General features: G+C 39.7%; 1 protein-coding gene and 1 long non-coding RNA gene across 3 annotated transcripts; one reads left to right on the forward strand and one right to left on the reverse strand.

The window, feature by feature from the left end:
- Positions 1 to 2,568, reverse strand: LOC122877152. Its single transcript, XR_006378198.1, has 2 exons — positions 2,441 to 2,568; positions 1 to 627 (listed from the first exon to the last, which is right to left on the reverse strand). It is a non-coding gene; the product is annotated as an uncharacterized LOC122877152 (long non-coding RNA).
- plekho2 (pleckstrin homology domain containing, family O member 2) lies at positions 2,444 to 25,995 on the forward strand. Of its 2 annotated transcripts, XM_044198261.1 has the most exons (8): positions 2,444 to 2,530; positions 2,620 to 3,091; positions 13,285 to 13,434; positions 13,742 to 13,864; positions 21,023 to 21,127; positions 21,278 to 21,376; positions 22,449 to 22,769; positions 22,881 to 25,995. In XM_044198261.1, the coding sequence occupies exons 2-8, from the start codon at positions 3,083 to 3,085 to the stop codon at positions 24,282 to 24,284; spliced, it is 2,211 nt and encodes a 736-aa protein (XP_044054196.1). In that variant the 5' UTR covers positions 2,444 to 2,530; positions 2,620 to 3,082; the 3' UTR covers positions 24,285 to 25,995. The 2 variants fall into 2 exon arrangements, with proteins under 2 accessions (XP_044054196.1, XP_044054190.1); XM_044198255.1 differs by having other exon boundaries at positions 2,457 to 3,091.
- The last annotated feature ends 335 nt before the right edge of the window (positions 25,996 to 26,330 follow it).

The raw sequence follows: 26,330 nt of genomic DNA on the forward strand, positions 1-26,330 counted from the left end.
TCAGAGTGGGGAAAAGTTTTTATTCTGGTTTTATTCTGACCTGAGTGACTTGATGATGTGTAACATTTGAATGTGAGTGCAAAAACCGCTGTTCAAAGAAATGACTGACAGCGTATAAGAGTGGTAACTTCAGATAGTCCTGAGTAACAAACTAATATCCAACCAGGATTTAGATTCTGACAGTAAACCTCCGTTTCAGTCAGTTACCACGGTAAGTGATCCAGAGTTTAAGTTACTTCTCTGTCTGGAACTGAAAACCCAGAGTTTCCCTCATCTCAGGGTTAACAAACTCAGAGTTTTCACTAAACCTGCTTACTGGAATAGACCCCAGGTTGATGCTCACTGGCTAAAACGACAACTATGAGGGTACTTTTGTGTCTTTATTATGCAATCAAACAGAATAGGTTTGAGATCAAAACTTTCCACACTGCAATCAATAATTTTTTATTGCAAGTCAAATAAATGTGTGATTAAAGATGTATTAATGCAAATCCAAAAGTTTTGCTTTTGAACCCGAAAGCTTTGCTTGCTGTTGAGCTGACTCTCATGGGCGGGACCTACGCTGAAAGATGTAAGACACCTCCCTATTGCCCAGCCTCGATCGGAGTAACAGCTTGGCAACATCCACTGTTAGCAGACAGGAGACAGAGCAGGAGCGGAGAAGACAGAAAATCAGTGCACAGGTATGTTTACACATAACTTATGTCTTAGTAATAGCAAGAATGTTATGTTTGAACTGGTGCACGTAGATTGATTTTGTTTAACGATCTGTAATATTGTAATGGGTTAAAAAATGCATATTATTTTGCTAGCCTGTAAGTTAGCTGCTAGCTTAGCTCAATAAGCTAGTCACTACAGTTATGTGCCCGGGCTTCCTATGATATTATATGAGGGGGAGGAGTATGTAATCTTTCAAAACTTAAAAACGCATTGGACTCGTAGTAGAGAACGAGCTCTGTTAACCAATTTTGTACCAAATACATTGACTAGACAATGACGTAGTGAACAGTGGTTAAATTTAAATTTTTGATCAAAATGATTGCTCGGGACAATTCAGTAGTGTAAGGAGGCGTAGCTGGAGATCTCAGTCTTGCGGGAAGCTGACTGGCAGTTCCACAGGGCCCCTGTGACGAGGTGTGTGTGGAGCGGGTGGGATGGATAAGATCAGAGAGGTTGCAGCGATGTTGTGAGCTGGTGTGTGGTCTATAGTATCTACGAGAAGAGTGGTGTACAGGAATGGAAAGTATACACATAACAAATAAGAAAAAAGCAGGTATATAAACAAAGCGAAAAAATACTTAGCAATACTGACAATGTTAGCCAGTCCTCTCGCCGCTTCAAACAAGGAGTGACTTTCTAAACACAAGTGCTGATTGTTTAATTGGCTACCGAGGTGTTAACCACTCCCCCTGTTAATTAGCAATACAATGACCCTAATGGTGATGGCCTGGCAATAGAAACTCGTTTCCACTGGCAGCTCAACAAACAAACAAGTTATACAGATCAGGGAAGAGGTGCGATTCTGAAATCCTAAACTGAAATATTAACAATGCCTTGAGCTCTGTTGAGACAATGCTCAACCATTGTATGCTCTCGCTCTCTCATACACACAGCGTGTGGCCTATGAATCTCAGTGCTATTAATACTTACATAGTACTGGTAATATTAGTATTGGGATACGCACCAAGCACCAGGCCCACTCAGAACTTCTTGAGACATTTTCTAGTTATTATATGCGAGGCACAAACCGGGGTGAACATACTACGTACTTGTGCAGACTATCATGCAGACTTTTTAAATCTTAGCCTATCTGCTGAATCATTGATTATTATTCAAAGTTATTTTGTGCTTACTTTTGTTTTTAATGAACTTTAATTTTTCTCACTTAGGAACCACTTTCTAATAGAACACCCTTTGTAATAGGTTCATCAATTGTAAGTTGGCTTTATTAATAGTTAATAAATAATGTATTAATGAGTTATAAGCCACTGATAAGAAGAACTTTTGGTCTGCCAGGTTGTGAAGAATCCCTGTGACTGGTTGGACCATATGACCACTCATCTTCCAGACTCATCTTCATTCACTTTTTCATTAACAGCTTAGTAATTATTTATTAGTGGATTACCAACATTTATAAATGCATTTTTACCAAATCAAAAGGATAAACACACATACGTGGGTTTTTCACAACCCGACTACCCAATTCAGTTCTTGTTAATGGCCTGTAACTTATCTACTAAGCATTTGTAAATGATTTATTAACCACTGGCAGAGCCATCGGTGGCAACTTTTCTAATGGGTGCTTTATTAGAAAGTGGTGCCATCACTTTTACTGTATTTTTTTTCAAACACAATAAAGGTTTTTGTTTGTCTATGAGACTCTATTTCATGTTTGAATCATCCCCTGCCTGACCAGCAGGCGGTGCACAGCCACACCTACCAGGAAGTGTTGAGTGTAGTAACATGAGGCCACTTTAACGCTCATCCTCCAGTATGTCCTCACATATTCTGCCCTATAAGGAGGCATATGGTATGTAATAAGTATGAAAAGCATCTAGTCAAATAACAACATGTTGCCCTGAAAAATGTTTTGGTGACTTGTGGAAATGTTTTCTCCAGCGTTAAGTTTCTGATGAGAGGACTGCAGTGAGTCCGGAGTGATGCTGCAGCGCTTGCAGCCGGCTCTGGTCCCGGTCCCAGAAACGCCACGGCTCCACGCAGTGCACGTCGCCTAAACTTTAGCACACTGGTGCTGAGTTTGAACTGGGATGCTGGATGATGCATGCAGACGCTGCTGGCTGCTGCTGCTCGTGTTGCTCCTCCTCGACAGACTTTTCGATTCAGAGAGTAAAGGGACTTAAACCGGAAACCAAACTTTTTTCTTCGTACTTTTTTTCTCTGAGGCAAAAGAGGAAAAAGACGAGCCTCGGTGTCATAAACTGCCCGGTTCCTGATTCTCTTCATTTACGTGTGCTGTTGGAAATGTGTCAGCTGCCGACCAACAGCTTCTGGAGAGGATAAGTCCGACGTCGAGGGATTTTAGGCGACTCAACACTCACATAACGGATTTCGGTCCCTGACCATGGAAGATGTAAGTAGTCGCCCAGCCCCGCTGCGTGGAGCCGCCTGTGCCGCCTGTGCAGTGTCGGCTCGTAGTTTGGGGACATGTTGAAGAGAGCGAACACTTCAGTCGCATTCACTGCGTGATGTTCTAAACGTCGGGAGTAAACCACTCTGCAAGGGCGACCGAGTTATGCGAGCAGAGCCGGGGCCCACAGAGTAGGTGGCAGAGCGACCTCGATCCGCTATTTTCGTGCTACACGCAACAGTCATTACAGAGAGACGTTAGTTTGGGGGTTCCGTTTGTCTGCTGCAGTCACCTAAAGTCCACATTATCTGGCACAAAGCACCTGCCCACCTGTCAGTCTGTTGCATCAACTTGGTCCGATTCCATAAGAAACTCCAGCGACGACAACTGTAGAGAGAGCTGCAGACTCCATTTGAAACAGCTCCCGTTGTATTGTAGCGCTGCGTGTGGAAGGAGCTATAAAACCTTTAAAGCAGGGATTCATACTCTGTCAGTCAGCTGGGGCCTTCGGTGAATTCGGCATTATTATAATCCCCATTTAGCATTTGAGTATTAGGTTGCACGCGCCCCAAATCGGTTCATTTGGGCAGGAGAGGATTGGGGGAATAACATAAAAAGTTTGACATTTCACAAATAAAATATACAGGTGAATTATACCTTTACCTTTGTGACAGGCGAATATGTGATGATTTGGCATATAATGGCCGATGCTTGGCATGCTGTTGTCAACAGGGTAAGAGAACAGTATTAACTAACACTCATCACAAGACACACACATCTGATGCTTAAATCACAAAAGGCCTTGTACTGATACATGACCTAAAGTAATGTAACAACTGATGAACTGTGTGGCATTTTGAGGAAGCCAAGCTCTTAGAAAAAGGAAGTCAAGTAGAGACTACCATGTTACCTACAGTATGCACGGAACTTGTTGCAAACATTTTCAAGCATGCAGTCCCCCGCCCTTCGATTGTAACATTGATCATGTCTCCTCTCCATTCACAATCTGATAATTAAGCGCAGCTTTTCTTTTTCAAAACTTGCCGACTTTCCTAGAATCACTCTCCATTCCAGACTATCAGACTGTACATGTATTGTAGACGTAGTCTATAAAGCATGAAACAGCTACATCCCACATTTAAACTCTACGTAAGAATATGTTCTTCCTTATTCTCGCAAGCTTCTTACACCATAAACAGAGTGTGCTGGCAAGAAGTGAACACAGTGAGACAATTATAAGAAGTACGTCAAATTAAAGCTGGAAGTAGAGCTTAAGTTACAGGTAGAGTTAATTACCTGTTATACACATCAAGCAATACTCGTCATATTCCCAGAATTGTAAGTGATCTGCCAGAATTTCTCTTCAAACAGGAATTATGAGGTCACTGTCACGGGTGGTGGGGTCTGACTGATGACTTTCAAAGGTTGCACTTTTCATTACTTTTTGCATTTATCAGTGGTGTGTATGAGTTTTGTGTCAGAAATGGAATTTGAGTAAATGTTTGTGCAGCAGATGGGGTGGGATTCGAATCATGCATTGCATTTGCTTTTCATTCAAAATCAGCTGTCATCCCTCAGATCAAACGAACACTCGATGTTTTAAACTGTAAACATCATTATAGCAGATAGCATCAACAACATTTCAATCATACAAAACAGCAAAGTTTGTTAGAAAAGTTTAGTTACTTTGTTACAACATGAGACATTATCCTGGTGACTTTGCCATCTCACTCTCACTACTTTGCACATGGAGGAATGACATTATGGTCCAAGAGGTCTTAAATCGCTAACAGTCCATAACCAAGGCTGTGTGGGCTTGTTGAATGAAGCCTGTATCAGTGTTCACAGGTTATTACAGGGCTATGGCACGCTCCAGTCAGTAGTGTACCACACTGTGACATAAATATGTCCAAAAACCTTTTTAACCTCTTTTGAAAAATAGAAACGTGCACAATAGCTGCAGTGTATAGTTCATATTTTCCTAAATAAAAAGTGAGGAGAATTCAAAATTCACTTAGACTTGTAACTGAACTGAAACTGTGCTTGGTGTTTATGACTGGAAAGTGTGTTAGTATGAACAGCCATTATTAGCTGGCTGCCCATTGACAGCTGTTTGGCTCTTATCTGAGGCTTTATTTTTTATTTGACATTTCCCGCTCTCCTCCATGATGATCATTTGTCTTAGCTCAGTGAGTCATCCTTCTGTTGCCATCCCACTGACCTAGAGTGCATAGTGTGACATGTCTGCCTGATCCATTCAGCAAAGAGGAAACAGACTGCCACATTATGTGTCAAGCAGAAAACAATTAACCCTCTCTTATAATCGTCCTGCTATCCAGGCCTCCGCTACACAATGGATGTGTGTGTGTGCGCATCATACTGGGGCACTGCTGACAATTTCTGGGAAAGTGCCTTTATGAAAAAGAAAGAGTCCTCAATAGTGAATGCATGTGTGTGTTCTTGAATCTGTGTCCTTGTAGGGACACAAAGTCGTCAAAAGATGAAATATGAGGAAAATGTTCTTTTGGAGGACATGATGCTCTTTCCTACTTACTGCACAAGGGGTTAATTTAGGGTTAAATAGAAATAGTGAAGTATTGCTTTTGTTTGCTTATGTCTTTGATACTGGACCTGTGGTTGTGGGCCACCTGCTGCCCCCGTGTTCCTGCTCGACAACTGCTACTACAGTTGTTGTTATTGGCTCTGTTACTATTATTGTCATTATTATTCCTGTGACTGTCATTCATATTATTATTACTTTATTAATGTTAATATTACCACTACCATTACATTATTACTATTTTAAAATTCTAGGTGGTATTTTAATTGTACTTCCCTCTCCCCTCCTGTCTTCCCTCTGAAGTTTTTCCTTGCCACTGTCACCAAGTGCTTGCTCATGGTGGGATTTGTTGGGTCTCTGTAAATAATATTATAAAGAGTTCGGTCTAGACCTGCTCTATAGGAAAAGTGCAATGAGATAACTTCTGTTATGAATTGGCGCTATATAAATAAAACTGAACTGAATTGAATTGAATACTCTCTGTCCATCAGTGTCCTACACACATATAGAGTTGCAAAGTGGGCGGACTTATTTCAGGGTTCAAGTCCTGTTCTTGTTTTCTACATAGACAATGTTAGGTGAGTGACAGTTGGAGCATTTCCACAGCTTGGATGGGCATGAAATTCTGGTTGAAACATCAGTACAAACAAAACTACGACTCCAAAAGCAATAACACAATTAAGGCTGCAAATAACTCAAAATTCTACTTCTTATTGAATAAGATAAATAATAAGCTGCCAATTGTTTCCTCGATTCATCGATTTATAAAGTGATGTTGTTATATATATATTTAATTTACTATCAGATATGATAAAAGCAAGCAGCAAATCCAGATATTTGGCATTTTGTTTGAAAAATGACTGAAACGATTAATCGTTTACCAAAATAGTTGCAGATTCATCTTTCTTTTGATCAACTAATCGATTAATTGACTCACTGTTGCAGCTGAAAACACAATCGGCATGAATGAATTAACTTTCAAATTCAGAGTCAATTTTGTGCCACATTTTGGTCCCAACTGCAACCACAAGCATTTCGCATTCGCTACATTTCTGATCCGCACCTATGACCGTCTACTTCGCCATAGCAGCCGGCTCATGTATATAGAGCTGTCTGCCATACCTACCTGATGGGAAAAAAAAATATTATCCAGGGGCCTCTCGTGTTTCTGAGTTGATTTGTTTAATTAAAAGAACATTTTGGAATGGTACATAACGAGGAAGAGAAAACCAATTTTCAGTCAGAGACATTTACGTCAAGGAATTGACCATTTATTGCAAATGGTTGTACAGTTACATTTGGTAGGAAAGGCTCTGATCTTTGAGGGTGCTCTCAAAGAAGCTGAGCAGCGGCAATAATTCTGCTGGGAGAACTAACAGCATCTTAAAAAACACACTCATTAACATTAAGTCTTAGTCAAGTCAACAATACTAAAAATACAGCACGTAATGGATGGTGGAGATCAGCAGAGCAATACTGAGAACCGTGCTGTACCCCTAAATATGATTGGACACGACTAGTAAATGGTTAAATGGACTGTACTTATATAGCGCCTTTCTAGACTTTCTGACTACTCAAAGTCAGCTGATAGCTACACAGCTGGTGATTGAGCCAGTGATTGTGAAACATGAATTAAACAGCTGATGCCTACTAATGCAAGCGTGACTAACACCATGCTTCATTAGTCTGGTCAATTTCAGCCAATTTATATGGCTGCCGTTTTACATTTCTGTGAAAAATGTTGGTCCAGCTGTCACCATCTGTGAGAGCAAGCATTTCTGGATGTTATTTAGATTTTGTTGCTTGTCAAGAGAATTTCTTAATATTCCACTTTGTTTGGCTGACATAAAATAATTTGGTGCCCAAGGCATAAAACAGGAAGTGAGTCATGGTCATGATCGAGTATTGCTTTGTCGGTCTTCTTTTGGTGAGTTGTATTAATTTTTGTTTACAAGGCTGCTTCTTAACATGCTGGGCCTGGTTTTCTTTTCAGCTCAGGTCAACTATAGAAATAGAGCTGAAACAATTTGTCAATTAATTGATTAATTGAATGAATTCCATAGATCAATAAATTGGAAACTATTTTGATGATCTTTACGTAACTCATGGAGAATAAATGCCAAATATTCTTAGCTTCCAGCTTCCCCAATGGGAGGATTTGCTACTCTTCTCTTTTCATATCACTCTAAAAGCCTGTTAAGGTTTTGGACTGTTGCTTGGACAGAACAAGGTGAATTTGCCTGCTGGTTATTGGTTAGAATTCAGTGAACTTCGACTGTCAATCAAAATGAATAATGTTCCATAGCAGTTCCGAGCTACTTTAAAATGTGTAGCTCTATCCAATCATACACAGTCTTCCTGTCTTTCTGCTGTGCGTTGTCCCTGTCCGGCAGGTGGATGGCCTGACGATTTGATCCGCCACTGCCAACAATTTACCCGCATTTGTTGGACCGTGCTAATTCCAGACCCTGGTTAGCAAACCTCTCAGAGCTTTCGGCCCCACTTGTGGTCTGTGTTGTGATATGCAGGACAGAGGCCTCATTGTCACGTTTTTAAGATATAAGCAGGAACTGAGCAATGCGTAAGCCTGCATCTGTTTCTGATAGTAGGGTGTGGACAGTTCTGTGTGGAACCCTCCTGTTGTTTATTGCAGCACAAAAGTGACAAAAGTTTCAACATTTACATGTGTATGCGCAATCTAAGCATCTTAGAACAAACTCAAGCGGGCAGCCCGGTGGGCTTTAAGAGGTTTTATACATCACAAGAACTTCTATAAAAACCAGACCTGGCGTATAATTGAGACCTGCGTTTATTTGTCAAAACGTGTAGTCACACCCGGCCAGTAAAAGGGATCGGCGTTTAATTGAAGTTTTATGGTAATAGGTTAATAATACCAGCAAAACAATATACTGGTCCAGCCCCACTCTCTTCTCCCAGCTCAAGCAGTAAGGGGTTAGTGGGGGTAAAGTGTGAGCTCCAGTGGTGAGTTCAAGCTGGGCAGGTCAGTGTGAAAATCAATGAATGCCAGATGCTCCCTGACCTAAAACTTTATCAGAAACACATGTCTGCTAAAGTGTGTCTCTTCCACAAAACCCTGCGCTCTGTTTTCTCTTTCTCTTTTAAGACCCAGCTTATCTTTTCAGCATATTGTAATTTTATAACTGCATTAAGACTCATCTCTGCATACTATTTTAATCTGCACAAATGTAGATCCGTTTTAGTGTTCACTACAACACTGCAGGTAGGACAGCTAATAGATTGCACAAACAAGTGTGGGCAGTTTTAGGTTAATGTTTTGGTTAGGTTTATGTTTCAGTGCAGAGCAGACTTCCTGTGTGAGCCCAAACTTAGAGCCCCTTTACCGACTATTTGATATTGCAGTGTTGAGCTATAATAGTCAGCTGAGCCCTGAGTAATGGAAGCCTCTCACTGCTGCTCTGTTGCAAGGGTTTGGTCAGTGCTACTCTGCACTGAAGTGTTCCATCTAGCCCCATCAATTCTTTCCATGTTCACCCATGTCAGAGGCATGCCAAGGCCACTCTGTGCCCAAGGGTGCTTTTCTGGACTGCACAGTTAGGCTGCTTTGTCTTTCTGTGGTTAACTTTACCTAGTTGCACTATCACTCTATTTTAAAGTTGTTTTACAAAGTAGCTTTTTATTTTTACCCTTCTCGCTCTCTGTCTGGCATGTCTTTCCTCCCTTGCTTGGCGTTCCTTTCTTTGCAGCTGCACTGCTGTTTACCAAGTTGAGACACACTTGCAGTTACAGTGAAAGTGGAAAAACAGTTAGATGACCTCCCACCTAATCCCAAAAAAGAAAAAAAAGATATCCTGTGGAAGTTCCTCCAACAGAAACAAAGGCTGTGAATTTTGCAGACACCTGCACTTCACTTCAGTGTTTTAGTCACCATGAAAAATTAGTATCTGGGTTTACATGGAGTTTACTCATATATATGGTCAGCAGCCATAGCGTTGTTTGCTTGGATTGCTTGCTGTGAATATAGTGACCAATTTTTACTGGGAAAAGTATCAAAGTAGTATGCCATTATATACTGAATAAACAGCTTCAATTTGTCACTAAAAGTTAGATTTTCACATTTAGCACTACATTCCCTTATGTGTATGTATGCCCACCCTACTGTAAATGTAAGCCTTTTGGCCATATTTTGGCAAAAATATGTGTATTTGAACTAATAAGGATAAGAAGAAGCGGGAGAAGTTAATCTGTGTCTAACTATATAACTGGCTCAACATTGGAATCCATTTTAACCACTGTATTCAAGCTGACAATGCTGTAAAATATCTTCAGGTTGGAACCTTCCCATGCTGTTGCTAGGGTAGTTATCTTTTCACATTTGGCACTTGGAACTACATTAGCTTAAGTTGGTTGCTAACTTAAACACCTACCATATTTTAGCAAAATCAGAATGTTTTAGTATACTGATAGGCATAAGTAGAAATGTGTTATGCTGCAGAGTGGTTTGAGAAGTTAATAGACAACTACAACTACTTTTGCTTACATTGGTTGCTAATGTAAACAGCTAACTATGCTAGATTTCTTGAGGTGTGATTTGAGAAGTATGAACGTTTTCCTTTTTTGTATATTTTTTCTGTAAAATTGAAATCTTTTGTAACGGTGAACTTTTTTTAAAGGTGCAACTCGCATCTTACTTCATTCCCAAAACACATTGACATTGCTTTGTAAATAGTGTATTTAGCATATACTGGTGGAACGCAGCAGTCTGTACCACTTTCATTATGAATGTAAAGTTTTTCAGTTCCTTTAGTTCCAATCTGGCTTTCGTCAACACCACAGCACTGAGACAGCCCAACTCAAAGTCACTAAGGACCTTTTCATGAATGCATACGCAGGCATGTGTTCAATATTATAAAGAGTTCAGTCTAGACCTGCTCTATAGGAAAAGTGCAATGAGATAACGTCTGCTATGAATTGGCGCTATGTAAATAAAATTGAATTGAATTGAATTCTTGTGCTGCTGGACTTAAGTGCTGCCTTTGACACAATTGATCATGGCATTCTTTTAGATAGACTGGGCACTGCACTAGACTGGTTCTCATCTTATCTGTCCAATAGGAAAATCTGTGTCACCATTAATAACTTCATGTCATTCTTTTCCCATATCAAGTACGGTGTGCCTCAAGGTTCAATTCTGGGACCAATACTGTTCTCCTTATACATGCTTCCCTTGGGTGATGTCATCCGCAGACATGGGATTTCTTTTCATTGTTATGCGGATGACACACAGTTGTTCCTCCCTGTCAAGCCCACTGACCTTAGTATACTGAGTTCTCTGCAGGACTGCCTGTCTGACATAAAAAATTGGATGTCAATACATTTTCTTCAGCTCAAATAAAACAGAAATCCTTGTTATTGGGCCCCAACATATCACTAAACAAATACTGCCATCTACTGGTAACCTGTCACAACACATCAAGCCTGTTGCAAGAAATCTTGGTGTCCTGTTTGATAGCAATTTATGTTTTGAGCAACATATCACTAAGCTTGTCCAATCACGTTTTTATCACCTCAGAAACATTGCAAAAATCTGATCTATTTTAAATCTTAGTGATGCAGAAACTGTTGTGCATGCTTTTATCTCCTCACACCTTGATTATTCTAACACTTGTCTTAATCAAAAAACTCTGACACGACTGCAGACTGTACAGAACTCAGCTGCTCGGCTTTTAACCAGGACCAAGAAGTACGACCACATCACACCTGTTTCAGCCTCTTTACATTGGCTCCCTGTTTGTTTTAGGATTGATTTTAAGATCTTGTTGATTACTTGATTAAGGCTCTTCATGGCTCCAGACTATATTTTAGACCTTGTAATCCCTTATGAACCTTCACGTAGTTTGAGATCTTCAGGCAATGGTCTTCTGTCTGTTCCTGAGTCCAGGATGAAAACTAAGGGGGACAGAGCTTTTGCCATCAGGGCCCTGAGGCTCTGGAACAACTTGCCCAAAGAAATGAGGTTGTCTGAGTCAGAGTCTTCTTTTAAGTCTCTTCTCAAAACACATTTTTATTGGAAAGCAGGTCCTGATTTTACCTGAACTGGCTGTTTAGTTTATTGCTTTTGTGTATTTTATGTATTTTATTTCTTTATATTTCATCATTCACTGTGGTGTTTTATTTCTCTTGTTGTGAAGCACTTCGTACTTTGTTTTGATAAGTGCTCTATAAATAAAGTTTTATTGTTATTATTATTATTATTTATATTTAGTTCACAGATTCATTTTCAGTCACGCTAGTAAATGTGATTAGTGTTGCCTAGCAGCTGCTGACGTCACTCTCTTATTTGTGTGCCCTGATACTGCCCTTTTTGGCTGCTTTGTAAACAGAAGTAACATGCCATCACTTACCACCCATCCGTGGACAAATAGTAATAAGACAAAACATTTAGGCAGCTAATGTGTGGAGCAAAGCACTAAGGTGTTATAGTCTGAGGTGAGAAGAGATGTGTCAGAGGCACTGCATGTTTTTAGAAAAGAGAGCAGAAATGAAAGAGTCTGATAAGAAGTGAGAACTGTTCTTAATAGGCCTTAGCCCAACTTCTCTAACACCAAACTATTTTTGCACACTACAATGGAAGCAGAACTTGGGTTTTTCTCATTCTGAGCTTAAAATGAGGCACATTTCTTCTTAGACTTAGACTCGGCCACTCAAAGTCTTGTGTGTCTTACATTATAGAGTTGGGAGTGGTTGGAAGCAGTATTTTGTTTTGGGTTTTATGTTGTTTTTTAAATTTTGTAAATAAAGAGCAACTTCTTGCAAATTTAGCAAATGACTAGTCACATTTCCCTAGACCATAGGAGCAGATATTATTTAATGTGAAACAGGAAAATATTTAGCTGAGTCTTTTATGGAAAACACTTAAAACACATGAGAACAGGAAGAAGTCATGGCATTTTATAAAATGATGTCTTACTAATGAGTAATTTAGAGTTTCGATGCTGTGTCACACACATTCACTTACCCGTAACATTATTTGTGTTCGGCAACAAACAAATAATGTCATTCACTGCTGTCAGCGTAAAGGGCAACACACCCATTATTTGTATATAAGACCCATGGCTGGATAAACAAAATGGGCAACTTAATAGGCAATTTTAGTTTATATTGTGCTCAGATGGTGCATATTCCTAAATACATTTTGGGGTGTCAATAGGGGCCCAAAAGAAAATGTTTACCCTGAGGCTCTCTATTCAGCCACCCCTCACACAGACAGCGTGTTGACATAATAAGGAGACACTACTGTTCTACTGATTTCCCAGTGTGTCAACTGGCACATCTAGGCTACTGGACCTTTACAGCTTCTGTCTTTTGTCTGAGTGCTACAGATGTAAAATGATGTGTGATGCACATAATTCTGTAAGAGATATATGCCTTTTAGCTGTTGATACATTTGGATTATACATGATAAAAAGGTACAGATTTTATAGTATGCTGGCATAGTAAAGTATCAAATGCATACCTCAGTCCTTTTCTAGTACAGGTATACTGTGTAACACCATTTAGTAACAATGACAAACTGAAAGTGATTAGAACAATCTGCACTCTGCTAGTACACTGCCGTGTGTTTTGAGTGTGATTTCCTTCCTCTGTATCATTGTAGGGTGTGAAAGAGGACCCAGCCCAGTGTAAAGAGCCAAAGTTCCTGGGTAAGGCTGGCTGGGTGAAGAAGGCCCCCGGCAGACTATTGGCGAGCTATAAGGACCGCTACATCCATGTGGAGAAGACAGAGATTGTGGTGTATGAAAATGAGGTACACAATCACTACTTTTTCTACCACAAATTATGTCTTCCTACTCATGCAGCCCTCTCACTGATTTGCACCATATTACTGTTGTCCAAAAATCACAGAAAGCTCTCAAGATATGGATAATAGTCACAGAATTGTTCAGAATAACCTATATAACTATATCAGACTGCAGCTACAAAGATAATACAGTACTCGTTAGTAGGTTGTTGGTGTTGCTCCTCTCCTGCAGGATTTGCTGATATAATAATATTTAGCTAAATGATTTGGAATGACAAATTTGAAGATAATTTACCTGTACTTTGTGTTGCAGGACCTGCAGAACTGCTTAGAGAGGCTTGACCTGGAAAACTATGAGAAATGCCATGAATTAAAGAGCCCCTTTAAGAAGAAGAACAGACTGATACTGATTCGATCACCCAAGTCTGGAAATAAGGTGAGCTTAGAGATGAAAATAGAACTTTGTAAATATAAAATACAACATAATATGCCATGGTAAGAGATAAAATAAGGCAGTATTTTAATATAATTGGTATGTGATTGCTCACATACAATAGCTCTAACAAATTTAGCAGAACAAATCTAACTTAACATAATCAGACAAAGGTTTTGCAGTAAATAATGGCTCCTGTCAGGTTTAAAAGAACATTTTGTTTTCAACAAATGGAGGATGGGACTGTACAGTGTACAGAAGATCTAAATTAAGCAGGTGATCAGAATGTGAGAGGTGTCAAAATGATAAATTCTTGGGCAAAAAATTAAGAAAAATGACTCATGTTTACTGAGGTATGTTGAGAATGAATCAGTTCTAAGTTTAGCGATGACATCAGCTGCTCTCAGCTGTGGTTCCCCAAGAGCTAAAAGTAAATGCTCAGCATACTCAGAAAACAGACATTTTATTTGCATTACATCATTACACGTGTCAAGTTCTCATCCAAGTGTAAAAGCCCAAATTATTTTTAACTCCACAGTGTAACAATTAAAGGAGTTATTTACATACATATATACCTATACACAAATACACTCAGAAGGTAATAATGCTGTAGTGCATTTTTTGAGTTTGCATCTGGGGGAATATAAACAGCAGCAACAAAATAGTGTTGAAAATATGGTCGGCATCTTAACAGCGACATGAAAGATTGTTTCTGCCTCAAAATGACTTGATTTCACTCTTGATGGTTATATTTGACAGATTATAGCACACACAGTCCTTTTTACCAGTTGAAATACCTTTTAAAGGGCCAATACAACCAGTAACATGAAGTTTTACACTTGCCAAAAAGCGATTGCAGCTCCTACCTTGTGACTGCAAGGTTGTTTCTACCTCAAAATGACTTGATTTCATTCATGAGGGTTATATTTGAAAGATTATAGCTAAGGGTGCTCCGATTGATCGGCCACCGATCATAATATATTTGTTCTAAAACGTTTGATCGGTGGTCTCTATAATGGCCGATCAGAAGAGCCAATCAGATTATGCAATTCCGAGGGAGCAGAGCTGCCCTGTGCCGGGGACAACTGGTGGTGCAGCTGCAGTAAAGTGGCGACGCTGTGCGCTACACCAGAGCTTTGAGCCACAAATGGACAGGGGAGTGCGTGAGACAAACTTCAGGATCCCGAAAAGAAACTGGAAAAAAACAGCCAAAGCCAGCGGGGCGAAATGGATGTCTGAGCATAGACTTAGTGCAGTGTTTTGTTACAAGCACGGCAATGACGGGGGGAGCACAATGCAAATACCACCTAGAATTTTAAAATAGTAATAATGTAATGGTAGTGGTAATATTAATATTAATGAATTAATAATAATAGGAATGACAGTCATAGGAATAATAATGACAATAATAGTAACAGAGACAATAACAACAAGTGTAGTAGCAGTTGTTGAGCAGGTGGCCCACAACCACAGATCCAGACTCTGCAGCTCCGGAGGTAGACATACCTGCTGAAAGCGACAGAAAGAGAGAGGAGAGAAACAAGAAAGCACAAAACTATGGGAGAGAGAAGATGTTGAGTTAGTAACATGCAGTAATGGGATAAAAATGCATACAGATGGAGAGGGAGAGGAGGAGAGAGGTGCATCATGGGAAGTCTCCCGGCAGTCTAGGCCTATAGCAGCATAACTAAGGGATGGTTCAGGACTCACCTGAGCCAGCCCTAACTATTAGCTTTATCAAAGAGGAAAGTCTTAAGCCTACTCTTACATGTGGAGATGGTGTCTGCCTCCCAAACCCAAACTGGGATCTGATTCCACAGGAGAGGAGCTTGATACCTGAAGGCTCTGGCTCCCATTCTACTTTTGGAGACTATAGGAACCACAAGTAACCCCGCAAGTTTGTTTCATGTGGGAGCTAAGGGATAAATCCTGATCATCAAATAAACTCCGAGGTTCCTTACGGCGGTGCTGGAAGCCAGGGCAATGCCATCTAGAGCAACTATATCTTTAGATAATGTGTCTCGGAGGTGTTTGGGGCCATGTACAATAACTTCAGTTTTGTCAAAGTTTAACATCAGAAAATTGCAGGTCATCCAGGTTTTTATATTCTTAAGGCATGCTTGAAGTTTAATTAACTGGTTAGTTTAATCTGGTTTGATCGATAGATATAATTGGTATCATCCACATAACAATGAAAGTTTATGGAGTGTTTCCTAATAATATTGAGCAAGCGTATATAAGGTCATCGGAGTTTAGCAACGTTAGCAGCTCTGACCAGCTGTTTGTATGAGCTGGGGAGTTTCTCTGGTCATATATCACCAATTTAAAAAATACTTGCATCTTTCTACTGCATAGCAGTGAAATGTCCCTTTAATTGATTGATTGCGTCCAATTCTGCGCAGTCTCACGGTTATAACCTGACACGATAGAGTTTGATAGAAGATTTTAGAAGCTTTTTTCGTCCTGGATCCCACTCCGTTTGAGCAGATACTTTCTTAAATAAGAATAATAAAAAGGAAGGTACTTTTCCACCTGGTTTTTCAACCACCCAAAAATCATATTTTCGCTGAAAGACGAAGCGCTTTGAAGTGCATGTTGAGTTTAATGAATCCTTTATGCTGGGTATTATAATCATCATTCTTAGGCCAACTTCACTACACTAATTTGCATTTGACCCAAGACTTTAATTGGACCTTAATTAAAGGAAGCACACACATCAACAAACAAAAATGGTGTGCAATGATGCATGATATTGCATTCGTCCTAAAAGATGTAGATTGTCATTTATCATAGCCAGCTGACCACTCCAAAGGTGACGGTAAATAAGTTGGTTTCATGGCTGAAAATATTCATTAACAAGGTCATGTCTTTAAAATTTAGATCAAGTTATTTTGAGGCAGAAACAACCTTTCAGAAACGAGGTAGGAGCTGCAATCACTTTTTGGCAAGTGGAAAAATTCCTTTTATGGGTTGTAGGCCTGTTGCCGCTTTAAAGATGTTTAAACTGGTAAAAAGGACTGGATTGGTTGGCACAGAGCAGGTAAAATAATGCAGAGTCATAAGGATAATTGCAAAGAGATCATTTCTTTATTTTATATATAACCCATCCGTAAATCACGTTAATTACAGTCTAGTGTCCAAATATAAACAAGGATATTACCAAAAACAGTGCAACATCAGAAACAATACTATAGTATTGTCTGCATGCAGTGATCAGTCTGACACCAGTGTGCACAGATGTAACTGCGCCTGCAACCCTTAATGTCTTCCTAGACTTGAGCTCTGTCTGGACATACTGCTGTTTTTACTGATTTGAAACACTACCAGTTTCAGGTTGTTCTCTGGAACTTGTAATTGGTTTTTGATTATAGTGATAGCGTACTTTAATGGTTAGATGAGGATGATAAAAAAATAACCCTGGTAAAGACAAGAAATGAAAGGTTCACTGTGGAATTTTTTACCTCTAGTAGCACTATGGAGCAGTTTTTCTATGAGTGGGTCCCTGTTTTGTTTGTCTCGTGCATGTACATAAGGACGCACATACATGTGGGTGATGCGATACACATTCCTGCCATTGGTGTCACAATATTCCACGGATCTACATGTGGCAATAATGTGCCAAGATACAAAGCAGTGCACCAACAAGGCAGGGAAGAACAATTAAAAAAAGCTTTTGCACGTGTTTTAGAAGGAAGGAAATGGAAGTTTGTTAAACCGCAAGGATACACACAATGCTTTTTTGTAAGTAACACTGTAACATAACTTTTTTTTGTTTACGAGAAAACTCCACAGGGCAGCTTAATAAGAGACTGTCAAATCTGGTTTCGGATAAGGTGGGTATGTGAGTGTTTGATCCTGCACTGTAGCATGTACAGCATCAGTGGGAGACTTATGAGAGCTGAGGCTAAACCGAATGTTTTGGCATCGATTATCTTTGTTATTTTCTGAATAAAGGGAAGTAAACAAATGGAAAGTGTTCCTACAAATGATTGTTTTGCGAGTTGAAATACCATCATTCAGCATTTTAAAACAATCCCCTATTTGTTAAACTTCCCGAGTTCCCGAACCTGTTGGTAGCTTGTACTCTATAATGGTTGTTCAGTGTGAATGAAGTGAGTGGCTCTGACCAGGATGTGAAGAGCTACTTGGCTGCCTCTTGGTTTCTCCGGGGTAACCCTCTTCAGTGCTGGCTCTGCATGGCTGAATGATGCCAAAAAGACAAAAAGATTTTCATAAAGGAGCGCATCAGCAGTGTGTCTCACAACCAACCACCTGTGGCTGCTTTTCCACAGTTAAGATACTTTAAGTTATACTTATATAGTTAAGATACTCAAAAATGTTGAGTTGGAAGAGGTAGAGTGAGTGTCAGAGAGGAAATGCTATATACTATATACAGTACAGGGTAAAGCTAGAGCAATTTTGAGCTAAACAAAAATCCCAACATAATGTATTTACAGTAACAGTTTGAAATGTAAATTCATACTGTCATTCAAGATAGAGTACATTTTTCATTTTGAAAGAAATTTAAGACAGTATATAGCGTTACTCTAGACTCATGACTCTGAACAGTGCGAAACAGTGCATTTTTCACACTGTAAGAGCCTTGATTTTAATTGTAGCAGTGCATTTAAAAGCTGTAGGTAGTGCAATGTTTAACCAGCAAGTTATTAGCTAGCTGACAACTGTTACAGACAAATTTACTCAGCTGTAGCTAATTAACGTTAATACTGTGAGTTGGCCAAACAACAAGAAAGATACGTTTGCCTGGTTAATATGCTCTCTGCATGCTGGTGTCTGTACTATTAACGTTAACTATTAAGTTTCAGACAGGTAGCTAGCAGGTTGCTCAGTAGCTGTTGAGTGTAAACAGTAGACAACTAAAACTTCTAAGCAATTGGGGCGGCTGTGGAGCTACTTGTCCTGTCAGCCTGTGAAGCTAACATTAACGCTAGCTTAAGCAGCAACAGTGTAAAGCTGTCAACAGCAATCAGTCCGATATCAAATACTGTCAGACGTGACTTCAATTTAGTTTAGTTAAGTTTTATTCTGGCATAAAGTAATGTAGACATAACCCACTTATCCAAAACCATCAGCTAACAGCTTCACTTGGTTTTGACAATGAAGAAGTGGTTTGAAAATCAAGTGAGTGTAACTGACTTTGATCTATATGCCATTACAACAAAAGTTCTGAGGATATCGCTTGCTTGTAGTGCACACAAGAGAAACAGGACTATATTAAACACAACGTACACAAGTAACACTAATTAGACACACTAAAAATGTTGTTAATGAGTTTCATTACAGTTAAATTATCTTATAACAATGTTAAAACAGGCCTTTTTCGCAGCATACATCTTGACTTCACAGTAGGAAAAGCAAAGGTGTCATTAATAATATTGACAATAGAGTTGTGAAGTTGGAGGAGCTATTTTTAGCACCCTGGTTCCGGAAGTAACCAGGGTGCATTTACAGTCCCATTTACTTTTCCCAAAGACAGTGTACGTGACTCACAGCTCTTCTACGACTCGGATCGGCATGGAACTCTCTGGGTTGTATCATCAGTACAAAAGTTTAAGAACTCTGTTCAAACTGGGTAGATGTTAACTACAACTCCCAAGGTGCATTTTGGCAAGAAACATCCAGTCACAGAGCTTAAACCTCTGTTATGTGCACCGCTAATGGAAGATGAAAGCTAAAGAAAGCCTTTAAATTCTGGGTCAGTTGTGGGTCAAATCACTAACATTTTTTGTTCTTAAATGTAATGATGAAGCGTTTTGAATTCACTACTACACTGATTCGCGCCTCTCGCTGGCTTCTTCTCCATGGCAACATAGGCCTAGGTTCATGGATATTGTAGTATTTAGACCAGTCCACTATACCAAAATGATGGACAAAACACGATTTCTCAGAAACAAAACTGGTGGCCAAAACATAAACCTATAGGATCGTTACATTATCTGGGAGAGTCTTGTGTTTCTGTGTTCAACATTGAAGCTATCGTTCAAAGAAAAAATAGAAATGGGAACACAGAAAGGGGAATAACTCGCCAGCTGCCCCACTTTGTAACTCTATGCCTCTGTTCTATTTAAGTGTCCTGGTACGATAGTTAGCCAGCATGAACAATACCAGCACCATGAAACTGAACTAGCTAAATGGAGCTGTACTTTTTCTACTGTGACATGTCAAAATGTCTGCTGTGAAAAAGGATGTGAAAAACATTTCTATTTTCCAGTAGCTAATATCCGTAGTTTGTAGTAGTAGTACTACTAGTAGTAGTAGTTTGGTTGGTTCCCTGTTAGCTGGTGCAGTGAAAGTAACACATAGAGGATCACGTTAAAGGTGGGCTAAGCCATTCTGGAGAAAAGATTGTTGATGTTTGAACTCAGCAGTTAAACAAATACACCCTTCCCTTCAGTGCTCCTTCAGACACTCTGCCCCCCAAATTCATGGACACGCATTGCCAAGGCAACAACACTAACAACTGGGCAATATGGCGGAATCCAGAGAGTCTGCTGCCCCAGGGTAGCTGAAGCAAAACAAACATTACAATATAAAACGTCAAACAAACGGCATGCAAGCATCCAAAACACAACGGAGTAAAAACTAACGAGTGTTAGTTGTTTAGATTATTTTTACAAGAAGACAGGACCGTAGGTTTGTAGCTAAGATAACAAGGAACGTTACCTAGCATAGCAATTCAAAAAGAAACATTTACTCAGTCTTTAGTGACTTATTTTAGAGGCATTCTATGCCTGGAGATGTGTTATTTATCACCACCATTTTAGTGGATCAGAGGTCTGGGTTGATGGAGACAGTTTTTAATCTTTCATTAAATAATTGTACTGTACGGCATAATTTCCTAATTCCTAATTCTGAGATAATTATTTCACTAAATCTGAAGCAGACATGATGAGGTGAAGGCCCATAAAGAAACAGAATTTGCTCCACTTTCATTTCAGTTTTGTCTTGACTGTACTAGAAGTGCTTCCTAAACCATAAACAAATTAAGATATTTAATTCTTCTAATGTAAAAGAAAAAGGACAAGTCCGTATAGTAAATGCTCCCTAACACTTACTGTATGTTTTACATTTGATCATCAACCTTATTTTGTATTCTGTATTTACGACACGAGTCATTTCTCTGCTTTATGTGACTGACAGGTCCATGATGTGAAGTTTCAAGCTCAGACTGCAGAGGAGAAGGAGGCTTGGATTAAAGCACTGAGTGATGGCATCAATCGAGCAAAGAACAAGGTCTTTGATGAGGTAAACATCTGTGTACTCCCCACACAGAATCATAAGTGTCTCTTAATTTCAGACAACAACATCCTCACTGAGTTTTTATACACGTTTATCTATTAAAAGCTCAAATGGATTTAGTGGAAAAGTGAATGAATAAGCTTAATGTTTTCACAGGTGAAGGTTGATGAAAGCAGCAACTTAGAGCATGTTACTCGAACAAGGCCCAAAGGGAACCGTAACCGGCGACCACCGACCAGGATACACATGAAAGAGGTTTGTGTGCGTGTGTGTATGTGTGTGTGTGAGAATGTGAGAATCCATTAATCTGTATGTGTAGCAGACACTGGGTGGTTAGCTCTGTCGCTACAGTAAGTAGGTCTAGATTTACACTTCAAACACACACAGTAGGTCTAAATGAGTGAATGTCAGTAAGTTGCTCTGGATAAGAGTGTCTGCTAAATGGCTAAACTAAATTACATCATTCTTGTTGATGATTTCATGCCAGATTAATGTTTTTATAGCTCACATAAAGTATTTTCTCTTGGTTCAGAATTTTAAAGCTCAAGTTGCCTTAAATTCTAATTCTGGGGCACCCTGGTAGCCAAAGATTGAATAGAAGTGAGATGCCTCGCTCGGTAGCTAAAACGGAGGGTCAACCTATTCTGGTACAACCCCAAAATAAAATTATGAACCTGAAAATGACCATAATATGACCACTTTAAGTATATTTAAAATAGTAAATTTATAATTACTAAATATGCAGTCTGTTTTAAGTGTATTTTGCTATATACGGTTTTCTGTCCTCATCTGCTTTCATTTTAATTTGCTGTTGATAATGGTTTTCTATTAATATAAACTCTACACTTTCATGTTTACCTGTTGTCTAGATCAATTCTGGATGATGTACATTTCCACAATATTGTTGTTATTCACTAATTAATTCTAATCGTGTCTACTTTACTGTTTTTTGATCACTGTTAAGCTACCGCCAATGAAAGTCAACACATCCATTCCCTTCCCTTTGCGGTGGTGGTTTTAATGTGAAATATCTGTGCAGATTTTTTCATTGCTGATTTTCAATGGCAGTAGCTTACAAGTGAACGGGAAAAAAATACGTCAAAGTAGAATTTTGTAATTCATTTTTAAATGAAAACAACATTTCTATTAAAAAGAGAGAAGCAGAGTGATGAGTATGACATGACCCCCAGTCTTTTTTTTACCTTAGCCTTTATTATCAACCAGCCCTTATGTTTGTATAACAGCTTTTATTTGAGAATTTAGGTTACATTAGCTTTGAATTTGATTAAATTTCTTCTCTGCATGTCGTAAATTTTTTGCCGTCTAGGTAGCAGTTGTGTCCTCTGATGGTATCCTGCGTTTGGATCTTGATCTTGAGGATGCCTTAATGCCTAATGGGACCCATCATTCCAGTGTTCATGGCTCTGAGACCCCCAAAGAAGCCATTAAACTCCCAACGCCTCTGTCCAGTGCCAGCGAAGGTGCAGAGAAACAGTCAGGGCCAAGTGTTGAGGAGGAGGCTCAGACTGAGCCAGAAGTCAGTCCCCAGAAAAAGGTCATCAAACCTCCCATGCCCCCTACCAAAGAGCCTAAACCCAGTTCAGCATCTGAAGATGAACCTAATAAGGATGATGGCCCAGAGAAAAAGGTCTGTATAATGCTATGCTAATATAACCCTTGTTATACAATGCAGAAATATTTGTGTATGTCTTTCTATTTGGATGACATGGCCTGTAAAATATGACTGAATGTTTTTAAGGTCCTGAAGCCACCTATGCCTCCATCAAAAGAAGCCAAGCCCAGTGTTTCACCTGTTGTAGAAGCTACAGAGGAGGCCAAAGCTGAGAAGATGTCTGAAAAGAGTCCTGATGCCAGGAAAAAGACAGGACCACCACCAACCCCTCCCAACAAACCCAGCTCCAGCAGCTCAATGAGCAACCTTGTAGAGGCCTCACAGTCCAAGACAAACTCCCACCCTCCTACCCCTCCATCCAAAGAGAAGAAGCCCTCCCATCCTTCTGTGGAGCCAGACCAAGAGGTTCAAGGCACAACTGATGAGAATAAGGAGAAGGGAGAAGACAATAAGGAGGAGGTGACAGGAACAGCTGTGGAAACAGATGAGGCAGACCAGTCCATTTCTAAAGAAGCTGTACCTAGTGTCAGAGATGATGAACCTGAGGGTCCCAGTGCAGAAGGACAGGTTTCTGAAGAAGAATCAGGGGAGACTATAAGCAGTGGCATAAACAAGGCATCTGATTGTGATCCACAAACACCCACACAGCCTGTCAGGAAGAGCCCTAGTCCTCTTCTAACCCCCAAGAAAAAACCTGAAAAACCTGTTCAGCCCGACATGCAACACATAGAAGACAACACAACTATAACGCAACCTAATGAGGGACAGGACCCTACTGCGTTGCTGCAAACAGCCTCAGATACCTCAGCCAGTTCTCCTCAAGCAGAAGAGGCGCTACCGAAGAGTGAAGTCCCCTCAGTAGTTGTCTCTTTAAATGACCCGGCCACTGACAGTCTCAGCCTGAGTCCACTGCTCTGTCACTTGCCCGGGGAGAAGAAAAAGAAGGCAGAGGAGAAATCTGTCGACAGTGGTCAGCACTCAGACGATGACAGCGAAGGCTCTGGGAGTGAAGACACAGTGGCGGCTTCCACAGCTGCGTTGAGAGGAAGCCACGCTGGTCTGGATATGTTGGACGCCAGCGAGGACGACATTCACGTCTCTGTAAGTTTAAGACCAACAGAAGCTGCAACCAAGCCTCAGGTTAAATCAAAGGTCTTTCCCTGTCAGCGCTCAGAGCCCACTCCTCCTCTCAAACCCTCAACCAAGGCCAGGTCAGCTTCCATTGGAGATCTGCTGTCTGACTCTTCAGTCTGTATTCAAGTGAGACAGCATACCAGAGCTGTGGCTGGAAGCGACAGGGCTTCTAGTGATGAAGTCATGAAACTTGAGGCTGAAGTGGCTCTGGAGATTGAAAAGACAAGTGAGCTCCTGAGCAGAGTGTCCCAGTCCCAGAAGGGCAGTGACGGGGAGGGCATGCCAGAGGACCTCCTGGCCAAGGCTATGGAGAAGCTTAAAAGCGCCGATCGTGTCCTCAGGGAGGTCAAGAAACTGAAACCTGCAAAGAACTCAAGCAACAGGAAGAGTTGGTGAATGTCAGTCATAGCAGATTAACTTGGCTAAACCCCTCTCCTGAACAGTGATTGTCCAATCATAGCTTAGCAACCTTAAATAGGCACAGCAGGCCTGTCAAGCTTTGGATTTCTCCACATACTGTACAGTTTGCATGAGGCTGAAGTAAATGTGATATTCGGTATATAAAGAGTTTGGGCCAACCAAAAACACAAGAGCACACAAGTGTAAGGAATGGATTAAACAGTGTGTTTGTCTGCTCTAACTTAAGCTACAATCGTTAGCATATCCAGCTAACTAGCTTACTATATATAGTAGTAACTGAGTGTTATCATTAACTAACCACATTAGCTTGTATCTATTACAGGTTACATTCACCACTGGCATATCCTCTATGTACTATTTCCCCACAGTATGGTGGCCGGTCATGGATGCTATCAGAGTTTAGGCTAATGTTAGCGACTCTGTCCTGCTCTTTGGATATGGAAAATTTACATATACACTCCAGCAACCCCAACCAACGTTACCCAAAGACAGGGTTCCGTTTGCCAAAGCCATCCTAAAAGCCTTTTCCCTTGTAATTTCGTCAAAAGCGAATCATATGCTGTTTGAGCGGAGACAGCGTTTAACTGATAAAGTCTGCCTGCGACAGAAAGCTGCTTTTGTCTTCCTTTGTCTGAAATCAAAGACCCACTGGTTCAAAAATTCCTAAGAATTTCAAATGATAAATTTGACACGGTTATCATTGTAAACTGCATAGGTGCTGTGCGAGAATGGAAAGTCTGACAGGTGTAGCAACATTAGCTAAGGGGGTCAGGGTTTAGCCAGCGGTCAATTGATGGACTTGGGCAGAATGACAGAAGTCTCACATTTTTGATAGCAATGCAGCACATGCAGCTGTTCGCTCATAATGAACTAAATGCAATTATTTCTAATTTAACTTTCTCTGCAGCTGAAAGTAATGCTAAATGTTCTACTGTGTGTTGTTTATTTTTTGTTATATATGAAATATTGGACATTTTCAAGAATAATTACTTGAAAGTTAATTTCAGAATGAATAATATAATGACAAAGAAGTACTGTCAATACATTGAGAACATACAAAAAGAGTACTAAAAAGTGTTAATATCAAATTACACAACTGTTTTAATAGTTACTTATGGATACTATCCTATTTTCAGATACCATGTTTTTGCTGGCAGTTTGAATGAGGGAATTTATACTGTACATACTTTATTATCCTTTTACTACAGCATATGCTGTATATTGTTGATGAGGAAAGATGTACGAACATAGCTCAGGAGTTTTCTGAAATTAATCTTTTCAGATTAATCATGTGATTAAAGTAAAATGAAGAACTACTACTCCACATAGACGGATTACAGTTTTGTTATTAATAATGTGTTTTTCATACTGATATTGTACATAGCACAGAACAAAGAGCGTGTAGCAGCCCCTTTGGCTCTCACTAACTAACCCCTTACACTTAAATTTTACATTAATTTGTTTTTATGAAGGATATGTGTGTGTTTCTCGCAGTTTGAATCATGAACTCTAAAGAATTTCCCCAATTTTTTGTCCAATGCTTTGTTATAAGATATGATGGTAGATTTTAAGACTATTTTAAATATGCCATGCTATTAAGAGTATGTAAGAATATTTTCTAACATTAGATATCATTTTGTACTCTTTGATAAGATTTGCTATTGCCCAAATAAACAAAGGGTAGCTATCTGTTTGTTGTGTGTTTTTAATGCAGTTGTACCCCTAAAAAGCAGCTCAAAGATTTATTTAATTGTTACATCTATTCTAATTTACTTTGTGTTATTCTTTATTATTGGTTCCCTGTGGGGGTGGTATTAGGGTTTTATTTTTTTGTCTTTTATACAGATATTTTTCAAAACTTGATTTTAGTCTGCCCACTTGAAGTTTAGCTAACTGGTTAGTTTCATCTCGCTTGATCGATAGATATAATTGGATATCATCCGGATAACAATGAAAGTTTATGGAGTGTTTCCTAATAATATTGCCTAGAGGAAGCATATATAAGTTGAATAGAATCGGTCC

Source organism: Siniperca chuatsi, linkage group LG1, assembly GCF_020085105.1.
Source record: "Siniperca chuatsi isolate FFG_IHB_CAS linkage group LG1, ASM2008510v1, whole genome shotgun sequence".
Lineage (NCBI taxonomy): Eukaryota > Metazoa > Chordata > Actinopteri > Centrarchiformes > Sinipercidae > Siniperca > Siniperca chuatsi.

Excerpts from the sequence above, each read along its gene's own strand:
- plekho2 (XM_044198261.1), top strand. Across the intron at positions 21,128-21,277 it reads AGAACAAGGTCTTTGATGAG|GTGAAGGTTGATGAAAGCAG; the intron begins GTAAACATCTGT and ends ATGTTTTCACAG. Across the intron at positions 22,770-22,880 it reads ATGATGGCCCAGAGAAAAAG|GTCCTGAAGCCACCTATGCC; the intron begins GTCTGTATAATG and ends AATGTTTTTAAG.